Here is a 21,329-nt window from a genome sequence, read left to right on the forward strand (position 1 = left end):
AATCTGACATGGAGCTTCTCGTTTGAAGTTCTCGTCATTATAATTATCTTCATTCTAATAGGTCACAAAGGCAAATGTGCCTACGTCCCCAGGACAGTAGTAGTAATTCTTCCACTACGTGAAATAATGGGATTACAAGAAACAATCTCACTTTAATGACTAAACTACACTGAAGTGGTAACACACTATCTCTCAAGATGAATTTTCTTCTCACTAATATATATCTCGAGTGAGGATCTCACTGCTACTATCAAAAACTCTCCGTAGTTTGGATAACTCTACCCAGGTTGTATTGCTGCAATCTTTCAGGCCAATATAAAGACAATTGGCTTCATGCACATACCATGTAATTCATTCACGGTAACATGCAATTGGAAGCAAAGTCAAGCTTCCTCCTTATTTCATGATTCAGTGCTTGCATGCTTATTAATGCATGTCTACTCCATCTTCTAAGATTGCTGCCACCACCAACGCTTATAGGTTTTTGTAGTAGAAAAGAATACTTCAATTCAAGGTTAATTCGATAATACTATTCATCCCACAATGAGGGTATATATACAAGTATAAAGGAGTAGTCTAACTGTAATAGGAAACAATCTTTCCATAATTACAAGATATCCTAATTAAATAAAATCCTAATTGCATACAGATTTACAGCGATTCTACACTCCCCCTCAAGTTGGTGCATAGATATCTATCATGCCCAACTTGTCAACTGAGCTGTCAAATACCTTCCTAGACACTCCTTTAGTAAGAACATCACCTAATTGCTCCTCTGAGTTTACAAATGGAAAGCGAATAACCTTTCTGTCAAGATTTTCTTTAATAAAATGACGGTCAACCTCCACATGCTTTGTTCTATCATGCTGAACTGGATTATGTGCAATCTCAATGGCAGCTGTATTATCACAATGCAAATCCATAGGCTTTTTAAGCTTGTAACCCAGGTCCTTCAAGACATTACGAATCCATAATATTTCACATACTCCATGTGCCATACCTCGGAACTCAGCTTCTGCACTTAATCTGGCAACGACTTTTTGCTTTTTGCTACGCCAAGTGACAAGGTTCCCTCCAACAAAAGTGAAGTACCCAGATGTAGAACGTCTGTCTGTTTTATCACCAGCCCAATCTGCATCTGTGTACCCAACAACTTCCAATTCATCTTTTTTCTGAAACAGTAACCCTTTACCTGGCGCCCTCTTCAAGTACCTCAAAATACGAAATACTGCATCCATATGCTCTTCACTAGGACAATGCATAAATTGACTAACAACACTCACAGCATAAGCAATATCAGGTCTAGTATGTGAAAGATAAATCAACCTTCCTACAAGACGTTGATACCTCCCTTTATCAGTTGGCACTTGATCAGGATAGATAGCAAGTCCGTGATTCATCTCAATGGGTGTCTCGATGGGTCTGCAGTCCAACATCCCCGTTTCAGCAAGTAAATCAAGGACATATTTCCTCTGTGAAAGTGAAATCCCCTTCTTAGACCTTGCAACTTCAATACCCAAAAAATACTTCAGTTGTCCCAGATCCTTCATTTCAAACTCCTTTGACAAATACTTTTGTAATTCATTTATCTCTTTCGGATCATCCCCTATAACAATCATGTCATCAACATACACAATAAGAGCTGTAATCTTACCACTCTTGCGCTTGATGAACAAGGTATGGTCAGAATTGCTTTGTCTGTATCCAAAGGCTTTCATGGACTTTGAAAATCTTCCAAACCAAGCTCTTGGAGACTGCTTCAGGCCATACAAAGACTTCTTCAATTTACACACCTTGCCAACGTCACTTAGGTAATTCTTAACACCTGGGGGCACATCCATGTACACTTCTTCTTCCAAATTCCCATTAAGAAACGCATTCTTCACATCAAACTGGTGCAAGGGCCAATCTTTGTTTGCTACAAGTGAGATTAGAATCCGGATAGTATTAATCTTTGCCACAGGTGCAAAAGTCTCCTCATAATCAATCCCATAGCGTTGTGTATATCCTTTGGCAACCAACCTCGCTTTGTATCTATTAATAGTTCCATCTGCATTAAGCTTCACAGTAAATACCCAACGACATCCTACAGTCTTCTTTCCAACTGGCATAGGTACTAGCTCCCATGTTGCATTCTTTTGAAGAGCTTCCAATTCTTCATTCATCGCCTTTGTCCATTTTGGATCAGCCAATGCATCATGCACGTTACTAGGAATAGATACAGTAGATAATTGATCAACAACAAGTGCATGTGACCCAGAAATCCTATGGTTAGACATAAAATTAGCTATAGGGTATTTAGCTTTGGCTTTGATATCTGGTTCATATTGTTTCTTAGGAATTCCCTTGGTAACCCTTTGTGATTTCCTAGGTTCGACACTTTCTAACCCAGAAGACTCATTACAGTTTAGGGGTACCTGAGGTGGATCATTCTGACCGGGATCTTCAGTTGGTGATGCAGAAGGGGAAATATCTTGTGTGTGAGCTTCAGATATGTCTTGATTTTGATTCAAACTATCCAAAAAAGTTGTCTCTTCCCTCTCGGAATTCACAACACTCCGTTCGGCAGTTACATTTTCTATTTCGGAATTCGCGACACTTCGTTCGGCAGTCGCATTCTGTTCGGCAGTCACATTTTCTATTTCGGAATTCGCAACACTTCGTTCAGCAGTCGCACTGTCTATTTCGGAATTTACAATGCTCTGTTCGGCAGTCACATTGTCTGTTTCCGAATTTACAATGCTCTGTTCGGCAGTCACATTGTCTGTTTCCGAATTTCTACCTTCAAATCTATCCTCCAAATTTTCCAAGTCTTCAAAGACATCAAAATCAATAATAGAACGAGAACGAGGATTCCCTTCACAACCTCTCTCCCCCTGAAGGGAAGACTGAGAAGCTCCCCCTGAGTAGTAAGGCTCAGATTCACGAAAAGAAACATCAAGAGAGACATGTATAGTGCCAGTAAGAGGATCATAACATCGATAACCCTTCTGGAAGTCAGCATAACCAACAAAGATACACTTACGGGCACATGGATCAAGCTTGCTGCGTTGAGGTTTGGGAATATGAACATAGACTGTGCATCCAAACACCCGGGGCTCCAAATTAGGCATAGAAGGAATGGTCAAAAGTGTATGAAGCTTCTGATGAGGATTCTGAAACTCAATCACCCGTGAAGGAGTACGGTTGATAAGATATGCTGCTGATTTTACTGCTTCTCCCCAATAGGATCGAGGTACATTCATACCAAACAAGGAAGCACGAACAACTTCCATCAACTGCCTGTTCTTCCGTTCTGCCAAACCATTCTGTTGAGGAGTATAAGAATTGGAGGTTTGATGACGAATTCCATGTGACCGGCAAAACTCAATCATAGGGCCATTCACAAACTCTCCACCATTGTCAGACTGAAACACTCTGATGGATTGTTGATACTGAGTTGCCACCATTTTGTGAAATTCGGTAAACATTCCAAATACATCACTCTTATTCTTCAGTATTGACACCCATGTCATGCGAGTGCAATCATCAATAAACGTTACAAAATACCGAGCTCCAGAAAGGGAAGGAATTTTTGCAGGACCCCAGACATCAGAGTGAATCTTCATAAAAGGAACAGGACTTTTATTAAGACTTGGTGAATATGAAATACGGTGACTCTTGGCCAGTTCGCAGATGTCACAGTGGAAATCCAAATCACTAACAACTGAAAACAATTGAGGTTGCAGCTTCTTAAGATAACGAAAGGATAGATGACCTAAACGGCGATGCCATAACCATACAGCTTCCTTCGCATTCTCTACCCCATTGATATGATTAGCCTGTCCCAAAAGATGCTTCTGTTTCTTTCCAGTCTCTGTCAAATCCAGATAGTATAATTTCCCCCTTCTAACACCATAACCAAGAATCCGTCGAGTCAGAATGTCTTGAAACACACAGAAAGACGGATAGAAGGTCACAATACATGCAAGAGCTAAAATAACTTGACCAACAGACAAGAGATTATAAGCTAGTGATAGAACAACTAAGACAGATTCAAGGATTAAGGTATCAGATAAAGCAATAGAACCTTCTCCAGTGACCGGAGTTGGAGTACCATCAGCAGTAGAGACAATGTCTTGAGGGGAACGTCTAAGGTTTTTCACAAGACTTGGGTCATTGGTCATATGGTCAGATGCACCTGTATCAATTATCCATGTATTATTCAAAGTAGCCTTACCCTTCATACCTGACTGCGCTACATTAGCGGAGGCATTGTCGAGATGCTCTTCCTCTGTAGTAGCAATAGCCGCCTTGCCCGGATTCTTTCGCGGTTTCCTGGTGAAGTCCCACCAATCAGGGTAGCCAATCACTTCATAGCACCGCTCCTTGGTATGACCTACTTCCCCACAGACAACACATTTTTTGTTTGCGTATGGGTTTGGTTTGTCATGAGGACGGTGTGGAGAAGGATCTGAGAAGCCTGGAGGAGGACTTGGTCGGCGTTGAACGGCCATTGAGGAATTTGGGGTTTGTTTGTTTTTTTTTTTTAGGTTTGGTTTTTCTAGGGTTTCAAAAAATTCAGGGATGGCTTGATTTTAATGGTGGTGGTACGCAGCGGTTTGTGGTGTGCTTTGGGATTCAGGATTCAGGATTCAGGATTCAGGATTTAGGATTCAAAGGATGCAGGCAAGTTCAAAGGATTGAACCTGCTCTGATACCAAGTAGAAAAGAATACTTCAATTCAAGGTTAATTCGATAATACTATTCATCCCACAATGAGGGTATATATACAAGTACAAAGGAGTAGTCTAACTGTAATAGGAAACAATCTTTCCATAATTACAAGATATCCTAATTAAATAAAATCCTAATTGCATACAGATTTACAGCGATTCTACATTTGTTACCTTTCAAACTCTACTGCACAAACTTTGCTATTCAGCAACAAGCCTTTTTTTTCATTCAATGGGTCATGAAGGCTACAACAAATAATGCTTTCCTCATGTAGTAAGCCACCACATGAATTTCCTCCTCCAATTAAGGAGGGACGGTCCCTCACTAAATCCCCATCCTTGGTATTACCAAACCCCCATAAATTTAACTGCTGCTCAGTTAAAGATCTATAACTGCAGATTCACTGCTCAGTAGTCACATGAATGATACATCATCATCTACCAAACCTAGCTATACCAAGTCTCACTTCACCTGAATATGCGTTTTTGAAACTGTCAACATGACATATAGGAAACTTTCGGTTCCCAATGAGCCGTTAAAAGGAAAATAGTTCAATGCTTCAACTTTTAACCATGCAGGTATATATATATAGCAATGAGGGTTGCGTTTACAAAGAAAAGCCAGTTTGGTGTGTGAGCTCACCTTTAATTTCTACTCTCTAATTCATCTCATAGCTTCTTTTTTCTCCTCTTTTTCTCAATGGAGTTACCAATCAAGGCACAAGATTCCAGTACTGGCAAGAAAGCTCAATATAGAATTAAGACCAAAAATCTTTGTTATGAATTAGCTTACCCAGTTGATAAATTCAAGTGGCTCAACTTCAGGAGGGAGGTGATCCCTAAAGCATACATTTTGAAGAATGTTGATTTTGAAGCTAGACCGGGAGAGATCACAGCTATTGCTGGTCCAAGTGGAGCTGGAAAGACAACATTGTTAGAAATAGTTGCTGGAATGATCCCTCTGAACAGTTCTATTGGCCAAATCACCGTCAATGACAAACCTATGAATGCTCAACATTTCCGGAGAGTATCAGGTTATGTCACACAGGAAGAAGCCCTCTTCCCACTGCTTTCTGTTGAAGAAACACTGATGTACAGCGCTCGTTTAAGGTACCATAGCAGGCACGAGAAGGCCATGGCTAGAGTGAGTGGGCTAATAAGGGAGCTTGGACTACAACATGTTGCCAATGTAAGAATTGGTAGTGAATCAAACCGTGGGATTTCGGGTGGTGAAAAACGTAGAGTCTCAATTGGAGTTGATCTAGTACATGACCCAAGTGTTCTTCTGCTAGATGAGCCGACATCAGGACTGGACTCTTCCTCGGCGCTTGATGTAGCCTTGTTGCTTAAATCCATAGCTGCAAAACAAGGTAAGACAGTTGTGCTAACCATCCACCAACCAGGTTTCAGAATTCTTGAGCTATTTGATGAAATTCTATTGCTATCCAATGGAAGCGTGATTCACCATGGACCCCTGCACATACTCGAGCAGCGACTCAGATATGCAGGTCATTCCATTCCACCCTATGTTAATGTGCTTGAGTTTTCTATTGAAGTTATGGAAGACTTAGTCATACATATTGGAGAGAATGAAATACGAGGTGGTGAAATAGAAGAATATAAGCATGTTAGATCAAATGCATTCATAGAAAAGGCTGCTAATGAAGACAAATTCGTGTATGCCAATTCTCGGTTCATGGAGGTTTGCATACTGGGGCAAAGATTCTCTAGCAACATTTGCAGGAACAAACAGCTCTTTGCTGCAAGAACTATGCAGGCAGTGGTAGCAGGGTTTGTGCTGGGCACTATTTTCAGGAATGCAGCTAATGACCCAAGAAGAGCTAAATTGCAAACGCAAATTGGGTTTTTCGCCTTCAGCCTCACCTTCTTGTTCTCTTCCACAACAGAAGGTCTACCAATTTACCTGCAAGAGAGGACAACATTAATGAGAGAATGCTCCAGAGGTGCTTATAGAATCTCTTCTTATGTCATATCAAACACTATAGTATTTCTTCCTTTCCTATTAGGTGTGGCTCTTCTCTATTCTACCCCAGTCTATTGGTTTGTTGGACTAAGAAGAGAAATTGATGGGTTTCTCTATTTCTGTCTAGTGGTTTGGATGGTCATTTTGATGTCGAATTCTGTTGTTGCTTGCTTTAGCGCTCTTGTGCCAAACTTCATCATGGGAACATCTTTAGTGGCAGGGATAATGGGGTCCTTTTTTCTATTTTCTGGGTTTTTCATACCAAATGAGGATATACCAAAGTACTGGATTTTCATGCACTACTTGAGTTTGTTTAAGTACCCATTGGAGTGTTTCATGATAAATGAGTATGGGGGTCAGCAAGGAAGGAAGAGATGTCTGGAAAGTGTTGAGGGAAACTGCTTTATGTATGGTGACCAGTTCTTGATGCAGCAAGGTCTGAAACAATCACAAAAGTGGATCAACTTAGGTGTCATGTTGAGTTTCATCTTTGGTTATAGGTGTCTTTGTTTTCTGATTCTGTGGTACAGATCTTACAGAACCAGTAATTAGATGTTTGTGTTCTTCATTGTTTTACTTTACCTATGTAAAGCATGTATCTTTTGGTTGGCATGCATTAATTTCAAGCTTATTGTTATCTTGAACAAATTTCGTTCAGCAGTGGCATTGGGTTTGATTTCCTCTGTAGACAGATGCATGTAATCCATTAACATAATAATCTAATTTAGTCAAACAATTGAGGAAGAAGAGAAATGTCTCTCAATCTTCTAATTCTTTTCAAAAAAGGGCTACCTTCAATAGATGCTTCAAGTTTAGAAAGATATGCTTCTTGTTTTCTGTACGTTCTTCATATCAATAAACTATTTTCATGACAGTAATCTTACACAAGTTTATGCAGGCATTTTTGTTTGTTCAAACTTACTTAATCTTTTAGATGGCTTGATTAAATGGACTCTGAACATTTATACCTATTAATCATCGAGTATTTCATGGATACTAGCGATTGTACCTGCGCTTTTCTGCGGGATTTGTTGTTACTAATAATTTATAATAATGCCATATACTAATGAAAAGGACTTCACTCTTGATCAAAGTGAAAAAATAAAAGACAAAGTTTCATCTCTCTAAAATTGTTTGAGTTTGCATTATTGCAATTTACCGTAACATTCGATCAAAGCATTCTATCACAATATCAAGTATTGCAGGGAGCAGGGAATGCTACAGTAAATGAATATAAATGTTGTAGCAACTGCCCCAAGAGCCAAGTAAACAAATTTCCGAGACTATAATCTTCAAGTCTGCACCTTTCCGTACCAATTTTTAAGAAAAATTCCAGATCTACCAACGATAACCGAAAAAAATAAATTGAGCCTAGTTTGAAACTCTTGAGGAGAAAATTTGAACTTCTTTTTTGACAGAGAACGTATAGAAACTTAGATATGTCAATTAATATATACATACATTAAATATTAAACTTTATATTTCCATTTATAGACCAAAGCCCTCAATCAATCTTCTCTCCAATATACACACAGAATACCAACCTTGGAACACAATCCTTAAACTCCCAAACCTCTGCCTCTAGGAGTTTAAAAAACTGGTCTTCACGGCTTCTTGAATATATGCAACTTTTGAGCTCCAACTACACAAAGAACAGCAAATCAAATTTTCAATAACAAAGACAAATAAAGAAAAAAGAAACAGCAACAACAATTCTAAACAAAATAAACCAAATATACAGAAATCAGAACTATTTTACTCAACACATTCTTCTGTTGTTTTTAAAGAAGGCACACTTAATCAAACTACACCCAAGAACCCATCCATTGAAAAACATCATGCAGCCGTTTTTTCAAAACATGTATGATAGAAAAGAAAAACAAACAAATATTCACACAAAGAATAGAAACATCTTAGAACTTCCTCCCCAAATCCAAACCCAATAACCCCTTAATAAGTTTTTGTTAAGTTAGAACTTCAGCTACTTGCGACAACAACAATGAAAAAGAAAAAAACAAAAAACAAAAAAAAGGCAGCTAATCATACGCAGAAAATAGTGGTACCTTTTGTATATAATAATGCATAAGCTGCAAGAATACTAAATGCATATATTCTTTTGTAATTGACTATATCCAGTTTATGCATATACTAATGCATCAGTGGTATGAGTATGCTTTAAAAATATAATCAAGAGGCATTAAATTTAGGGATAGCTAAAGTTAGAGAGACTGCAAGGGCTGGATGATCATACAAAAGCCATTTAATCCAAAAACCAACATAATCAAATCCAAAAGCTTCTCTGAAGTAAAGTAATCACTATAAACAGCAAAAGAATACAGATTCAAAAATGTAATCAACCACCTTTGAAGAAGTCGTACAACCACATTTATAGTAAATTCAATAAGATGCAATGGGTATGGAAAAGCATAATTGGGCGAAAGGAAACCTGAGTAAATAATTTGTGAATCTATTTGCCTAGTGTCATAATTGCGTCAAAGAAATCCGCATTCCATAACTCAGGACAAAGGCTAATGCACTCTGGACAAATATGGTTATCAAAGCAAAGGACATTAATCTTATCTAGGCCAAAAGTTAGTATCAATTTCAGCCTTATCACACAAAAAGAGTCAAGCTAGTAAAAGTTGCACCCCTTCCTGCAACCCTATGCTGAAGTAAACTGCAAGGAATTCTTAAGTCATAAAAACCTTGATCTTCTACTTCAAGGGAAAGATGGGGGAAACCGCAGTGACCAAAAAAAAAAAGGAAAAAAAAAACTCATATAACGCAGCAAAAACTGCTAGATTTCTGTCAATAATGCATTAAATTTATTCTGAGACCACTACATGCAGAAAAGTAGATCATCTCATCTCATTTCAAGCAGAACGGTAGATCCTAAGTAGACCACTTTCAAGAAAGCAGTATATCATCTCATCTCATTTCAACAATTACCAATAACAGACTATCTCATTAACAACAAATTTAGAAACTCAATTAACAGTTAACATTAACAATAACAGTAGATCATCTCATATCAATTCACATTAATTTAGAAATACAATGTTAAAAATACAACAATCAAATGCCTATATTTAATCTTTTATCAATACCCTTCCCACTGTGAACAATATGGTTTACTTCTAATCTAAACTAACTTCAGAGTAAACCATCAATTTCATGTTCAAAACAAAAAGTGCTAATTGCTAAATAACCAAAATAAACACAACGGGGAAGAGAAATCTAGCTGCTAGAACTTCTGCTATGGATTGTCATATAAATCTTGTGGGAAGATAGGTTGATACAGAGGAGCAGAGTGTAACTTTGGTGTTATTTGATTTGAATAATGACACTGAAAAATGGGTGTTTAGTATTTTTTTATTGTTGTTTGAAGTAATAAAACAGTATGACGCAGTCCAAATGCCAAGTCCTTTAATCCGTCCAATTTACGACTGTCAGTCAGAAACTTCTTTGGGTTTTTGTTTATAGTTCTTTGGATAAGTAAAGTTGTACGCCTGATTCCGACTTCGAATATTCTGGTATATGAGCCTTAGCAAATGAATCTAGAGCTCTTATGGGCAATAAGACATTACTTTAGTCTATTGCCTTTATTGATGAAGCCATTCGATTAATGTCATACAACCAAGTTTTTATACTAATCGATGCAAGACCAGAAGTTCTTTTATCTATAAGTTTTTTGTAACATAACTTATTCCCAGCTCCCGGTCTTCCATATTAATTATTAACAAACATGACTCATACGAAGAATGATATGGCATTTAAATGTTCATAGCAAACCTCTATCTGCAATCAAATGCCTCAGAAGAACCAAACTTTCTAATCAAATAGTGGACACCCAAAACCTAATCGAACCAATCAACCCCCCACTCTCTGTCAATTCAGCTTAGAAATCAAAGAAGCCGATCAAATTAAACATACCCATAACAAAAGTTCAGAGTGATCAGATTTTTCAGAAAAGCCCAAGAAGGTAAAAGCTCTAAAGGATCAAAAGTTTCCTGGAAGTTTGCTTCTGCTGAAAATAAAAAAGATAAGAAATTTATGTGAACTGGAAAAAGGAAGGGAGTGAAGCAATTGACCTGAAAACTGAGGGAGAGATGAATTGGCCGTCGTTGTGTGACTAAGCAGCTAACGACGCAAGCAGGGACCTGAGATCTTCAAGCTCAGTATGAGTGAAAGCTCTACAATCAGTTCGAGATCAAAGTTAATTTGTGTGTGAGATTGGTTAAGGGGCTGCATGGATATAGTTGGAGGGAGAGAGAGAGAGGAACCTGGAGAGGTGAGCGAAAATGGAGCGAGCAACCTCGAGAGTTTTCCGAAGAGTTCAAGGGGAGAGCAGAGAGCAAAAATGAAGGGAAAACAGAAGGGCAAAACCGTCACTCCACTTTGTGCACAGTAATGAACAGTGATGAACAGGAAACCGGGCAACTGAGCGTTAGTATATTGTAAATTAGTCCTACTGGTGCAAGATAATAAGCTTTTAACAAGCATGTATTCAACTACAGGCTCTAAATACTACTTATGACTTGGTATATGTTAAATTCCAAAGCTACCATATTTCAGTAATTTAACAGATATAAGCAAGTCTCGATAATATTTCTTTGCGGAGAAGTTAATGACCCTCCCCTCCCTCTCTATAAACTATCTAAGGTATAACTTCCTTAACTAGACTATATGATATTATGATTATATCTAAGATAGGATAGATTTGAAGTATAGATCCTAAATCAGAAAAATATTTAGTAATTAACTTAAACTCGATGGAATTGGGGTGTCACTCAATTGCACTACGACAATTGACCACTGTTGGAAAATTTAATATTAAGTTATTTATTTTCCATAATTTGTGGATGAATAATTAGTGAAAATGTGTGAAGTTGAATATTTGTAAATGACTACGTTATGAGAACTCATGGCTGATCACAAAAGATGACTTTTGGTGAAAAGTCATATCTCCTCCAAAAGTCACCTTACATCTATAAAACACTTGCTACACCATATTCTAAATATTACTTCTAAAATTCATCTTTCTTCCTCTCCTTCTACATATGAGTATTTCCTAATGTCTCAAAAACCAATTGAGTCTTTTCAAGAGAGAGTTCATACACAATCTAAGTTCGCTATTCTTGAGGTTTGGAGTGCTACTGCCACAAGAAGAATGTCGTTGTATCCTGGGAGACGTTTGCCATTAAAACCCTTCAAGCACCAATGAGGAGGCAATTTCGTCTTAAGGACATAAAACCAAGTTCTAGACTCGACCATATTGTTAAAGGTTTTTCTAACTTTTAGCGTTTTACTTTGTTTAGATCTATGCATTCTATTTGGTATATAATCTGCATAAATGGTTTCTTGTTTTTCCTTTTAATATAGCAATTAGACCATATATTTACCAACAATCTTAAGATGAAATTCTTTGTCTGGTGATTTGCTATACCTATGTTTCGATATCTGCAGTTATATAAGTGGATACGATTTTTACCGTTCAAGAGATTAGTTTAATCTATATGCATTCTTATATGCTGATTTGATTTGCATGTTCTGCATGAAAACATTTTAATACTCTTTTGATTTGAATGATTTTGTCTTATTACTTGCCTAGACACTCATGGTAGTTTCGTCAAGCATAAGTCATGTAACTGCTACTATATCTTGTATACTCAACCAACGATGTCATTTGCTAAATACGTTTAGATATATGATGATGATTTAGAAATTGTCAATATGCATTTGATAATGCAAATAGATAGAACCTGGGTTTGACTTTCTGAACTGTCACGATGGTTAGTAAATCGTAAAGATGCAATATTTGCTTCTTTGTACATATATAATTAAGCATTATAATTACCGTTTTATTTTTGATCGATTAATTTGTGTGCATATGTACAACTACAACTGATAGTTTAGACCACTATTTTTATAACAACTAAGACTTCACTTTTACTTAATGTAAACTAGACAAATCGGATGAAGGTCCCATGCATAAGCAGACAACTGAAACAAAGAAACGGACTTTCGACTAATCCGAAGCTGACCGTCGGCATCCTTGATGACCAGCATCACCAAACTTCAGGGAACAGACGTAGGAATGAAGTGAGATTATGGAGACATGGAGACCAGCAATGTTCAAACAGAATGCCTATATAAAGGGTGAATTACCGCACTTGATTACTTGAGTATCAGAGTGTTTTGTGATGGCAGTAACCCCACATTTTTACAAACAACATACATTGATAAACATCTAAGAATTATATTACTTTTTCCTCTTGAATCTGCCATCAGAGCAATCTAAACTTCCTTCTAAGTTCTATACCCATCAAAGCCAGCAAAAGTTGTCTTCAGAAATCTAAGAAAAAGAATTTCATAATTTCTAGGCCTACTGTCCCTATCTTATATATTAGTCGTGGTTTCCCCTTTTGTGCGTCAGCAATGAGTCCATGATTCACCTTCCTTAAATGTTTTAAAGGAAGCAGAGTTTCCAACTAGTTTCATTCTATTAGTGACATTTTCCTTTGTATCTTCAAACTTAAACAAAAATTAAAATGAAGATAGTAAGATAAGAACTCTCTCAAGGTGCTAGTCATATAAGTGATATAATGTTACGCCCTGTACTTAAACATACTCATTTACCAGTCATTCGGACAGTAAATAATTAAGTTTCTTACTTTTTACTTCCATTTAAATCATTTAACGACTAAAAGTTGACTTTTTGTTCAGTTCAGTTTTTGGGAAAACTTCCTTCTGGAAAGTTGTAGAGTACGTTGAACTAAGTTCGTCGACATGTGGCAAGTTGAAATCGGAATTCATATCAATAAGTTACGGTCTATAAAAATTTATTTCTATGCTGGAGTTTCCGGAAACTTTTCGAAGGGCAAAATAGACAATCCACTTCGTTAGTAATAAAGGGAGAATACCCTAACCCTTACCTTTTCCTCATTTTTCCCTTCTCTCTCTCGACGGCACGAGCCTTTCTCATAATTTTGGAAACCACTATAAATAGAAATTTCTGAAAACGGAAATTTACTATTTTCATAATTAGAAAGTTGCCATTTTCGGAAAACCCAAAACCTCCGCTCTCTATCCTCTTTGCTTCAGACCCGACCCGGACCCGCAATTCCGACCCGGCCAGCATTTCTTTTTCCGGCAACCTCTAACGGCGAGACTAACCCAGATCGCTTCGCCTCCTCCGTGCGGTCCTCCCTGCGATGGTCTCTAGTGGGGATTCTCACCCACAGCGGCGCAGCAAGGTGGCGAAGATAGAGGCAGTCGGACCCCATTGGAATTTCCTCCTCTAGCGACGGCAGCAAACCCATTGGAAATTTTTTTTTTCTTTGAAATTTTTTGGGTAAACACAAATTCAAATCCTACGGCTAGATCTTACTCAATAATTAATTTAGTACAAGAATTTTAGAGCTGCTTGATTTTGAAGAATTGAAATCTAGGCATTTGAAAAAAAAAAAAATTGATGTTGTTGGTGGGACCACATACCGGTGGAACTCACTCATTTTTACTCTAATAAATTGCTCTAATTTTACTCATTTCATGCACCGGAATTGTTTCACCAGTTCATTCTTGATTCTTCACTAATACCTAATCCTCTTAGCTACCTCAATATCATTCTTGAATAAACAAAACCGAGGAGGTCATCAGTTGGGAGGAAATGGATCAAGCTCTTCACAAGGTGATGGCACAAGGGTTTCTATCTATGAACAACACTTAAGATTGAAAACGCCTAATTTACGAGTGGGCATTCCTCGAGGTTACGATGATGTCTCTGAGCAAAGGCATCAAGATGGAGCGGAAAGACCAGCTTCGCCTAACAGAATTGGGTTATCATGACATCTCAATAATTTATCGAAACAGTGGGATAGTGGGGACATCATTTTCAAAGACAAAAGTTTATACGGGATATGATTATTGTAATAACTCAAAACTTAGTATCACTGTAGAGGACTCTAAGATTCCTTCAACTTAGAAGTTGATTCATATCTTGTTCTCACATTCCTTCGCTCTCCTCATATGGTGCCTTGGCAACTTCGAGTGGAGTGGGGTAATTGTCTTCATTGGATTTCTCAGATGCACTTTCGTTCTTCACACATTTATAGAGAGGGTAATCAAGTTGCTGATGCTTTAGCTAATTTTGGTGATTCTTTGTCTGATATGATTTGGTGGGATTCGATTCCTCAATTTGCAATTTCTTTTTGTGCCCGAGATCGTTTAGGTCTTCCTAATTTCTGTTTTAGCTAGTTTGTAGTGCTTTAGTTGTTCTTGAAGAGGCATGTCTCTTCAATCTTTCGAGGGGTAAGGTTGTTGTCTTCCCCTTCCACCGTCTTGATGTACTCGTTTTTCCTTTTCTTTCAATAATTTTCCCTTGCACTGTCAAGGTTTGCTAAAAAAAAAAAAAAACTTAGAAGTAACCCAAATATTTTCTAGACATTTCCTTTTAGAAACAAATGACACCAAATATCTTAAGAGAAATTTTAAATACACATCCCTATTATTTTATATTTCAAATTAGATTTTGTAAGTAGGTTAAATTACCAAAACAGACATTTATGCATTAGAAGAAGAAAAAAAAAATAGTCATATTTTCCTTATATTATTCTATTTATGTATAATAGTTAGATAAATACAACAAATTTCTATACATGGCCTCCCAATTTAATACAAGAATAAAGTTAGAAACTATCTAATTTAATTTTTCCTTAAATAAATTGTAATTAGATGAGGTTAGAGACCATAATATTTAGAATTTCAAAATCAATGGCATTAAATATTTTTAAAACATATCGCTTTACTCCCATTTTTAGTTAATTTCCTTTTTTGTTCTAAGAGTTATGATTAATCAATTTATTTTCTAATATAAACATCACAGGTGAAAAAAATTTGTAATTGTTAATTTGTTTGGCCCCTCTAATGACAACTACTATTAAGTTCCGCCACTATGGAGAAACTACTAGTATAGTTTTGGTTGAATGTTCAACTCATAATTTTATACTTGATTAACATAGTGTTTGATGGATGAGAGCTCAAATAACACAAAGCCTATTTATATGCATCTATTTAAAGAGAAAAATAATAAATCTTTATGGATTTCTCAATAACTAACACAAGTAATCAATATGGTCATTTATAAAATGTCAATATACTAGAATATACTAATCATATTAAATAGTAACCTTAATATAGTCAAAACGTAGGATATTTCATGATTTTTGAGATTAAGGGTATTTTAGGTAATTTGGGTTGTGTATTTAGTAAATTATTAGAATGAGAAATTAAATGGGTGGTGTATTAAGTATGGAGTGTGTATTAAGTAATTAGGGGTGTGTATTTAAAACTTCTCATATCATAATTACAAGATAGATAACTTTTCTGAAATATTAGAATCAAATAAACTTACCAAAATACCTTAGTTTGTATTCTTGTGTACACTCAATATTTGTTATTGAGCTTAAGATTATTATCTTTTTAGTACTAATTATTGCTAAAACATATGAATCTTAAGAAAACACCAAAATTCCTTACTTATTAGTTTGAGTAAGTGTGTGTGTGTGTGTGTGCAATCCAAATGATAATCGATAGCTAGCTGATATTTTTTTCAACTATCTTACTATTTGTTTTTCTTTGTGAACAATTACCCTAACTAGCTAGACTATCAACTCGCTTTAATACTTGGTCTTGGAAGTCAAATAAGATTGTTAAGAATTGAAGGTAAAAAATGACTACTAATTCTCAGCTTAAGTAAATAAGATGTTGACAATTTTAAGGATGAAGTTTTATTTGTTACCGAATTTTAAGGATGAAATTTTATTTGTTATAACTCATATCGCAAATCGGGTACCATATTTCAATATAATATTGGTCTCCGGTTTGTTGGTGTGACAATTATAATATGTAACGATTATACTCAATCTTCAAACGCACAACCGGTCACTTCTCACTGGAAAGTGTTTATGTACTGGATGGCATAATAAAAATATATTTGATCCACAAATCCAACAAATGACTCGGCCAATTACTAGAAATTGTAATAATAGAAGTACTTCAGAAACCCTCTCCGGAAAATATTGAGCTTATTTATTTTCTAAAATATATCAACATTTGCAAGAAGCCCCAGGATTTCGCTAGGTTATACTTCCATCCGATCTTGTATTCGAGAATGGAAACATCATATTTTTTGTTCGATTATGTTATTCTAGCGGACTAATAAGGAATACAAGGATAATATTTTAATTTACTATGGTGATGTCAGACCACGTTTTGAGAAAATAGAAAGCTATCAAGATCTTATTTCTGAAGGCAAGCAATTCATGAACACCTTTGAAGAAGCATGAAATTGTGTTAAGCTACTGGGTCAACATTTCAATGAATGGGTTAGGACAAATCTCTCTGTAGAACAAAATGGATGAGAACATCCAAGCATTCCCAACAATGCCGTTGGATTTTTTCCAGCTATTAATGGATTGTATATTTCAGTTCGAGTTGTTTTTAGAAAGGTAGAGATGGCAAGTGGCGACTATCACTCCATGAGTTTGGGAATATGATGTTGAAAATATGCTACATTGTAGGGAAATAAGTTGAGAATATGAGTAGTATGTCGAGTTTGGATCTTGTTGTTGAATAAGAATTTGTTTGTTTTTTATTATATTAATGAAAATGAAAATGACAAGTATTATGTAATCGGCTCCATCGGAAGCACCGAGATGATCATTAACAAATAAACTTATTTTCTTCAAAAAAAAAAAAAAAAGCTTGACAATTATTGGCAAGAGAATTGGTGGATCAAGTGAGCCCCCCGAATTGGTCTTGCAAATTCAGTAATTCCAATTGGTACATTGAAATTTTTGTACAACAATTTTTTGGATTGGCACCTATGTTGATACAAAAATGCACTTGCCCTTAGTAATTGGATTGTCAAAGTGGTGACTAGTAAACCCGATTTATAGACACGAATTGCATCAATTGCCAAATCTTTTTTCCCTAGTATTGAGTCGATGGAAATTAAATGAACAAACAACAATTAGAAAAACTAGAGAGTAGCAAATTATGGCCTCAATAAATGAATGTACAATAAACTATTTAACCAAATTGGCAATTGCGTTTAGTTTTTCAATGCTTCAATGAAAGTCAAATCGGTTGCCAACCATTATTTAAACTTGAATTTTTTTTTTTAACTCATATTAGTATCGAATTAAATATTTATACATCAGTCCATTACATAAGCTAAATACTCAAGTTTTACATAATTAATCAGATATACATCTTACATCAGACATTGTTCAAATGCAATCTAGCTTCTTGTTGCCCTCTTTCTTGTTTTGCTACCCTCTTCATTGTTTCTTACCATGTCAAGGAATATGAGCAATTCACTATGAATGAAAGCATAGTCAGATTTGTCAAGTGTGAATGCCACATCCCAATAATGGATCTGCTTGAGTTGAAAATAGATGCACCTTAAATACTCCCTCAGCCGTGAATATTGTTAAGTTTCATTAGAAGCCAGTCCTCACATAGGCCTTGTTCTATTCCAGGAATGATGGCCTGCAGCATCGGATTAGCTCGTAATCCTTGAATTATATATTATGGGTTGCTGACTCAGATAATAACAGGGCTCTACAACTTGTCCAATGAGAAAGCTATAGCATAATTCCAACGGGTGTCCAATACAAAATATTTCCATCCCTGGATCCACAACCCCCTTCTTGTTGAAGATTTTCACAAATTGCAAATTTGTATCTAGTGGTTCAACTAATTTCAAAACAGCCATATTTTTCTGGCGATCGAGACCGACAACTGTAATGAATCGAAAGTATTCTTCACCAAAAAGGCGAACTCTTGTAAGTGTGAGATAGATGACATTGTTAGCGATTATTAGAATAAGCCTATCAGAATTAATTATAAAACCAATACAAAAAAGTTCTGGAGACTCGGGTTCTTGTGAGCACTTCATCACCACTAAGTGTTTCATCGTTTCATAGAAATCAGCCCTCTCTTCTTAGGAAAGGCGGGAGCAGCGATTAACACTCTGTGCTTTCACAAATTTGGTCGGCCACGACATGAATATCGAATTCGGATATCTCTCAGCCTAAGACAATAAGTCGTTTTTGCCATCGGAACCAGCGATTGAGTATCGGAGAGTGAGAATCGGATCTGAGTTGCAGCACATTGTTAGCGGTTGTTACTTTACGGATGAGACTAATTGTACAGTACTATTTAATCTTCAAAACTAATATATTAAATTTTAAATTTGGTTATTATCTTATGTATGTGTATATAGGATATTTGCACACAAATATATATATATATATATATATATATAATTGGGAATTTCTTTAATGTTTTTTTTTTGAATTTTTTGTGTAAACAGAAAAATTGATAATGCAAAAGGGCTAACGTATTTGCACAATTCGATTCATCACAATCCAATGATTCATAGGGACTTGAAGTCCTATAACATCCTAATGGATGCAAAGTTTATCCCAAAAATTTTAGATTTTGGGATATCAAAATTTGGTCTAGAATGAGTAGATACTCATGTCTCTGTCGAAGTTAAGAGCACTTGTGGACTTTTAGCTCTAGAGTATGTACTCTCAGAACATTTGACAATACAAGCTGATATCTAGGTTCAACACAGTTCTTAGGGACCTGATAGCCGAAAGAAAAGTTATTGAACTCAATCAATCACCTGGAAAGCAAAACATAGTGCATTTGCTCTCTTGTAGGTAGGGCTGTCAATTCCGACACTACTCGAAACTCGCATGAAATAAAGCGGGTTGAACCCACACGATTAAAAAGTGGGTCGGCCGTGGGTCAACCCGCCAACACGAAGTGATCCCGTATAACCCAATTATGTTGTACTTCTTAAAATTTTGGACGTTGGGAGTATTTGATCATAGGATTAAACAATTTGAAATATTTTGCTTTATAATTATTGGATTTAATTATTTATGAATTATATATAATTAATTATATTATTTGTCTTGTGGAGTTTTTAGCAAATTTAATCAATTTATGCATTTTTTTTTAGTTAAATGGGTCGTATTGTTAACCTTTAAATAAGTCATTTTGTCTAACACTACACGACCTATTTAATAAATGGGTTGAGCGGGTTGGAAACGGGTAACCCGTTTAATAAATAGGTTGAGTTTGGGTTTAAATTTTTTACACCATTATTCAATGGGTTGGGTTTGGGTTTAAATTTTTAACATGATTATTCAATGGGTTGGGTTTGAGTTTGTCTCTTGCGACAAGACAAATACCTTGACCTGACACGACTCATTGACAGCCCTACTTTTAGGGTTGGGAATTTTTTTTAATGTATTTTTGGGAATTTTGGGGTAAAAAAATAATAATATATTATTGTCTTTACATTTTAACCATTGGATTCTAATTTCATTCAAATCCGATGGCTAGACCTTACTCAAAATTAACTTGGTGTGAGATTTTTAGAGCCACTTGATTTTGAAGAATTGGAATCTGGATGTTTGAAAAAAAAAACATATTGTAGGAGGACCACATACCAATACTGATTAGTATGATTGATATGCTTGGCAATTCATGACAAGTGAATTGTTTGTACTAAGTGAAGCCTGTAAATTGGTCATGCTAATTACAATTGGTGCATTGATATTTTTCGACAATTTTTTGGATTTGCACCTGTATTGTTACATGGATGCATTTTCCCTTAGTACTTGGGTTATCAATGTGGTGACTACTAAATCATATTTATATACATGAGTTACATTAGTTGTTAAATCTTTTTCCTTAGTATTGAGTGCGATGAAAAATGAACAAACAACAATTAGAAAAACTAGAGAATAGCAAATTATGACCTCAATAAATGAATGTACAGTAAACTATTTAAACAAATTGGCAATTGCGTTTAATTTTTCAATGAAGCAATGAAAGTCAAATCAGTTGCCAACCATTATTTAAACTTGAAATTGATTAATTAGTTACTTTAAGGATAAGATTAATCGTACATTATTTAATCTTCAAAACTAATATATTAAATTTTAAATTTGGTTGTCATACATAAGATATATAGGATATTTACACACACACACACAAAATATAAAAAGAATTGGGAATTATGTTTTTGAATTTTTTGGGTAAATACAAAAAAAAAAACGATCTTTGCGTAACTAAAAGGCTAACGTATTTGCACGATTCGATTCATCACAATCCGGTGATTCATAGGGACTTAATGTCCTCTAACATCCTACTGGATGCAAAGTTTATCCCAACGATTTCAGATTTTGGGATATCAAAATTTGGTGTAGATTGAGTGGACACTCATGTCTCTACCGAAGTCAAGAGCACTTGTGGATTTTTTGCTCTAGAGTATGTACTCTTAAGACATTTGACCATGAAGGCTGATATCTATAGTTTTAACACAGTTCTTAGGGACATAATAGCCGAAAGAAAAGCTATTGAACTCAATCCATCACTAGTAAGCAAAACATAGTGCATTGGCTCTCTTCTAGGGATGAAAATTTCTTTAATTTTTTTTGAAATTTTTGGGGTAAAAAATATATATATATATATATATATATTACTTTCTTTATATTTTAACCATTGGATTCCAATTTTATTCAAATCCTATGGCTAGATCTTAC

At 35.8% G+C, this 21,329-nt stretch overlaps 1 protein-coding gene across 1 annotated transcript; it reads left to right on the top strand.

Annotated features, from left to right (window-relative positions):
• Window positions 1-5,415: 5,415 nt before the first annotated feature.
• On the top strand, window positions 5,416-7,251 carry LOC112186389 (ABC transporter G family member 10). The gene has a single exon (XM_024324785.1). The coding sequence runs from the start codon at window positions 5,416-5,418 to the stop codon at window positions 7,249-7,251; it is 1,836 nt and encodes a 611-aa protein (XP_024180553.1).
• Window positions 7,252-21,329: the final 14,078 nt, after the last annotated feature.

Source organism: Rosa chinensis, chromosome 2 (genome assembly GCF_002994745.2).
Source record: "Rosa chinensis cultivar Old Blush chromosome 2, RchiOBHm-V2, whole genome shotgun sequence".
Classification (NCBI taxonomy): Eukaryota; Viridiplantae; Streptophyta; class Magnoliopsida; order Rosales; family Rosaceae; genus Rosa; species Rosa chinensis.